General features: G+C 45.7%; 1 protein-coding gene across 1 annotated transcript in view; it reads right to left on the bottom strand.

Moving 5' to 3' along the window:
- Window positions 1-2,637: 2,637 nt before the first annotated feature.
- Window positions 2,638-6,000, bottom strand: part of ITGA9 (integrin subunit alpha 9) — a 334,926-nt gene continuing 331,563 nt past the window's right edge. Inside the window, exon 28 of the mRNA XM_058555011.1 lies at window positions 2,638-3,140. Coding sequence (XP_058410994.1) covers window positions 3,042-3,140 — 99 coding nt within the window. The 3' untranslated portion in view covers window positions 2,638-3,041. The remainder of the gene's footprint in view (window positions 3,141-6,000) is intronic.

Genomic DNA, 6,000 nt, shown 5'->3' with positions numbered 1-6,000 from the left:
GAAGTAACAGACACACCAACCTATCCTGTCTGCTTCCACTGAGAGCCTGTTGAGGGCTCTGAACTGGATGGAGCTGGTGAACTGCCCAAATTGAGAGCGCTAACAATCTGCTTGATTTCTTTCTCTATCACTGTGCTAAATGGTTAACTCCCCAGTCCCTGCTGCCCCACCTGCTACTCAGCATGATCAAACAAGCAGAGCCACTATCCTTCCCAAACATGTTCTAGAGTGGCTGCCAGGATTTGTTCCTGGTGATGCCAAGCACGATTTTCTTAAAAACTGCCTTATGAAGTCTTAGTGATCTACTGGGTATGTGACTACTCAGGTGGGTCTACCACTCAGAATCAACCAGAAGCAAATGGATCCCAGCTCTGAGACTGCCCCCAGGAGTCTGCCCTTCCCCAAATGAGGCTTTCCCCTCTGGTGGGCAGAACTGTGGGCCTGCGAGTCACCCTTCTACACTGTCACCAATGCGTCTGCACCCTTGCAGGAGGCTGGTTAGTGGCTGTAAATGCACGTGGCCAAAGCGACTGATGGAGCTGTCCCAGGCCTTCCACCTAAGAATCCTAAATGATTTATTAAAGGACAACATGACACAATGAACAAGAGTCCAACAAAGGAAAGCTGCAAAGAGGGTCTCATAAAGGAGTCCACGCTCTACACTCCATCGCAGGAAGGTTTGCCTCCCCCAGGAAAAATGTGCCTGTGGTGTTCTCTTGGGAACCTTTAGCACCTAGCACAGTGCCTGATGCACAGCAGGGACCCCATAAATATCTGTTACACGAGTGACTAAAACCCACTCAAGACTGCTTTTATTACTTTTGATAAAACTTATAGGTAAACTCTGAGGGAGAACTGGTTTCTTTGCCTGCATCTGCCCTGTAGCTACCTCCTGTGCCTCCATCCCTCGGTTAGAACATCCGACTTCATTCTCAGATCAGCCTAGCTCATGCCATTAACCCTCTGGGAAGCATGATATATTCATTATCTTCCTGTATCAGAGTCAACTGCATAAGAAATGAAAAGACACACACCTTCCATGCCAGCATCCTTATAATTTTGCCAAAACTTTAGATATGTTTGCAAGTATTAGCCAAGTATGTCTATAGAAAACCTGTCTCCTCTGAAATTGAGTTCTACATCTTTTCAACAATGTTCACAGACCCCCAACAGGTTAGCTTCCAGTAAACAAGATCCTATAAGAATGATCCTTGGTCTTGTTTCTTGTTTCGTTCCCATTTGATGCCCTCTGTATGTACCTGGGGCTTCAGCAGGCTGTAATAAGTCATTAAGGACTCGGTTAGACCCTACTCTTAGCCGCATGTTTTCTCTCTTACCAGATGGTTATCCAGCAGTGCTAACAGCAGCCATAGCTACTAACAGTTATTGAGTGTTCTCTACAGGCAAGGTGCAGTGCTGAGCATGCTACACCCATCATCTCATCGCCCTTTTTAGAAAATCACATTGCACTCAAAACTGGGCAGCACAGCGCGTCTGATAATAAACACTGTCAAATAGAGAGCTTGCATCTTGAGGACCATAACTCAGCCTTCACACGTGCAGGGAACAGGAGAGGACGTCAGTGCTTTGCCCAGATCCCGTTGCATCATTTCTCCGTGCCTCCCCAGGTTGGGGGTGCAGCTCTCCTTTAGAGGACTGGCCCTGAGCTACTGGAGCCATGTTGCCAGCAGGAACTGAGAGCAGAGTTTACATCTCCCCTGGGTGCAAGAATACAAAAGCCCAGCTCCCTTACCTCAGGTTTGGACAACTCTGAGGCATAAGTTACCCTCCAGAGCTCCCCTGCAGGATCAAGCTGAAGCTACCCTCCACGGGGCCTTTCCTGAAATGGCCCCCTTACCTGTCCTGCTTCCCTCACTTCCTTACTGATGTGCTCTGGGAACACTTCCTTAATAAGTTACTTGCATGCAAATCCTTGTCTCAGGGTCTGCTTCTTGGGAAACTCACCTAAGACACTATCTAAAAAAAAAATAAGGACAGGTTGAATGGTCATCTCTGGGAAGGAATTTGCAATTACCACGAGCTGGGAGAGCAAGAGTGATAGGAGAAATGGAGACCTCTGACCTCAAATTACCATGAAAAGGCAACAAATGACAGCATTCAGACACAAGCCTTTGCTTGGTGGGCACGGATTCAGTCCTTGTGGTGTTTGGACTGTGATGCATGATGTCCAGGATGAGACGTCATTCTGAGGTTTACCAGGTGACCAACTGGCACTGCTCCAAGCTTTCATCTATTAATCTAAGTGGAAGGAGGGTGAGGTATCTGCTACATAAAGGTGATCCAGAGCAGACCTGTTGCTAGGAATCAGGTTTTTCCATCCAAATTCCTGTTGGGAATCTTCCAATGAAAGGTACATACGAGAAAACACTTATAGTTCCTTAGCACATTACTTCAAACTTGACTCCAGGCAATAGAGATGTGAAATGTCTTAGGGGTCTTGCCACAACCACAGTTTATACGCAGCACCGCCAGCCTTGGTGGACTCATTACATGAGGTTTCTTCAGATGATTTTCTCTGCGAGTCTTTTTTAACAGCAAGTTCCAAAGTACAATAAGATTTTTATCCTTTAAAATTTGTATGAACGTACATGTATTTCCAAGATTTCAGGCCAGATATCAGTGCTTGAGTGAATTATATAACTATTTAATAGAAATAATAAAACATTGATACAAATATAGACATAATCAGTATAAAAGGCTTATATTTATAAAAATACTTTTAGGTAAGTTTTCCCCTGAGGGTTGACCACGCATGTTGCATCCATAAATATTGCTCGGCTCTGTAGCTTGCTTTCCAAAGTTCAGAGTTCATCTTTAAAAGGAAGTGGTGGTGGCTCCAGTCATGTGACCTGGCTGAAGTGGCTGCCTCAGGTTGGCACCTGGGCTTAACAGAATGAGGAAGAGAACAGCATCAGTGGGGCCTCCGAAAAATCTGGAGAAGATTCTTTCTTCCAAATATGGAAGATACAAAGATCAAGGATGACAGGCGAATGATTGAGTCACGTGACTGGCGTGGCAGGTCACTGGTTTTTCTGGACCCAGTCCCAACTGTCTTCGTTCTCTTTCCGGTTCTTCTCAGCTTCAATAATTTCTTTGTACCTTCGGCGAAAGAAGCCCATCTGAAAGGCAGAAAGAGAAGAGGCCGGGTCAGACATTATGGGGAATCAGCCATTTTGGTTCCAAGGAGGCGGCATGACCTACACTGCCAGTGCCAGGAAGGCTTGGAAAGCTCCTCAGATTAGACTGATTTAGAAAAAGCACTTTGTGGGGCCACTTTTCAAAATGCATGGACTTCCTGCAGGCTATCTTATGATAAGTTGTTTGTTCCTTGTAAAGTGCTTCTGGTGGAGTGTTTCCCAAACTCTATGCTGGGGAACACTAGTTACTGAGAATTATTCGTAGGTGTTTGGGAATAAAAAAGTTTGGAAAACGATGCATTCTTTCTTTCTTTGAGAGTCATAATATACAGTAGAGCAATAAAGGATCAAATAAACGCTCAGTAAAGAATCTAAGAAACCCAAGACCTGACATTTCCTAAGGTTATTTGGCTTTTGATAAACCTATTAATATCCTGAGAGATATTAGCCATTGTGGAATAATTTGATAAGTACTGCTCTCAAATAATACGCTTTTTAAAGTGTCTGCAGGTCTGCATTATGCCTTGATGTCCTCTAGATCTTTCTTTCAGACCTATGAAACTCATACTGTAAGTGCACCACAGCCAGCAGTGTGTACCCCCCTCGAACTGGCGTCTCATCCTGATCCAGGATGGCAGTTTCCTTTAGCTTTGTTCTGAAAAGACTTTGCCCTCTGATGTCCTTTGGCTCTTCATCTATGGTAAGATGAGTTTCTAGTTTTCTCACAGTCATCACAGGCCAGACATTTAAGCAACATTTTGCACCTCCCAGCTCACCTTTTCCTCTATGCTCAAGGAGACCTGGCATCTCTTGTCCTTTGCTCACCAGCATCAGTGGCCTCTGTTTCTGAGGTCAGACATCCCTCCTTGCATCTGCCCTTAAACATGACTGACTGGAGTGGGTGTACAAATACCCCAGCCCCCTCTCTCCTTGGGGGCAGCAACCCTGAGGTGCATGTCCTACCAAGAGTTCCCAGTGGAACTTGCCCACAGTGATATCCAGCTTGATAACACATCCTTTATTGGCTTCCTTCTCTTCCCTGTCTTGCTTCCTTACTCCCCTATGAGTGTTTCCTGAGACTACCTTCCAAGTAAATTACTTGCCCTCCAATCCTTGTTTAATCCCCTCGAATAGGGGAATCGAAACAGACATGCACACCGGGTCCACTGCTGGGAGGCACGCTGCACTGCAGATTTGTGGTACTACACTATCATCAGCTTATATCTACCATAGTCATATTTGAAAACCCTCAAGACTAGCGATCTCTGCAGTCTGCTGCCAACAACGATGTACATATAAAACGTGCCCTAAACAAATCATAAGCAAACCTAGCTCTCATGGGCATATCTAACTTTGTTGTCTGTGCATTTGTCCTCATGTTCCTTCACTAGGAGCCAAGCATCCAGTCACCCTGATGGTCATGAGCTCCCCCAAAGAGAGAAAGCAGGTGGGGGTCAGGAATCGTCTTGCTGCACCATCTTCCTATCCCCCAAAGGGGGCTTACTGGCCCAGTGAAAGAGGAGAACGGTCAAGAGAGCTGCCAAGAAAGAGCTGATCGTCTCCACAGGCACTGCCACAGAAATCCTGAGAGTTCACTTTGAGAGGAGTCAACCAAGTGGTGCCGTCTGAACAACTGGGCAGGAGTAGAAGCTTTCTTAGAACAACTGGCAAGGGTTTTGTGTTCTGAGCTTTGATCCTCAAGGCCAGTTTCAGAGGCAGACATTGAGTTCCTAGTGTTTTCAGACATGGAGGTTTCTTCTCAGCATAAGACCACATCTGTCAGAACCCCACTTTCTGACATGTGACCCACCACCCCACTTTTCTCTCCTCAAATCTCTACCACATTATCCCCTCTGCAAAGGCTGTGGAAAGGGAGATTGGCCTGAATGATCTGGATGATTAGAAAAAGGTCGTTGTCGTCATCCTCAAAGCACACCCATAGAAGGCCAGAAAAGCAACCCAAGACTTAATGGAAACGTCTAAGAAGTAACTGCTTGAAATATCACTCTTCAAAGATAAAGATGTGGTTGACCAGGCAAACATGTTATGTGTACCTTCTCAGCCGAGGAGAACATAATTGTGAAAATAAGGCTGGATACAACACGGAGATAAGATCCTTTACCACATAACTCTGCCTGCTGATGGTGTAATGTTACAGTAATCTCAGGGTTACTCATTTTTAATTTTAGAGAAGTAACATATTTCTACCGTGGCACTAATCAAGCAGAATTTTAACCGTCTGCTCCCTTATTATCTTCCACATTTGTCTTAGGACTCCTTGAAGGCAGGATTTGTGCATTTCTATCCCCAGCGCTCAGCATCTCACCTGTACGTGGTACCAGGGATAAACTGCAGAAATACCCACAATCCTTCATTTCCCCTGTATCCAAGCCCTTTACCATGTGCAGCAATTCCCATCATGAGGCGGAGTCTATTTCCCACACCTGGAATCTGCGCTGTGACTTGCTCCGACAATTGGATGCAATGGAGGTGATGTTGTGTCATTTCCCACTTAGGCCTCACGATGCCTTGCACACTTCTGCTTACTTTCTCAGAATGCTGCCCAGGCTCCACGTGAACCAGTTTGATCTAGCCTTCTGAAAGATGGGAGCCCACCCAGCTGAGGCTCTCCTAGGCTAGCCAATGCCCAGCTGCCTCAAGTGTGTGATTCCAGCTAAGACTAAAGAACTGCCCAGTGGAACTCAGTCCAAACTGCCGAACCACAGACCTGTGAGCTACACAGATGGTTCTTGCTTCTAAGCTACTAAACTTGGGGTGGTTTGTTATGCAGCACAAGCTGAGTGATATAGAACTCGATATTTTTGTCTGGCTTACTGAATGA

Source organism: Diceros bicornis, chromosome 2, assembly GCF_020826845.1.
Source record: "Diceros bicornis minor isolate mBicDic1 chromosome 2, mDicBic1.mat.cur, whole genome shotgun sequence".
NCBI classification, from domain to species: Eukaryota; Metazoa; Chordata; class Mammalia; order Perissodactyla; family Rhinocerotidae; genus Diceros; species Diceros bicornis.
The sequence above is the reverse complement of the archived record's forward strand: the minus strand, read 5'-3'. Positions and strand labels throughout refer to the sequence as shown.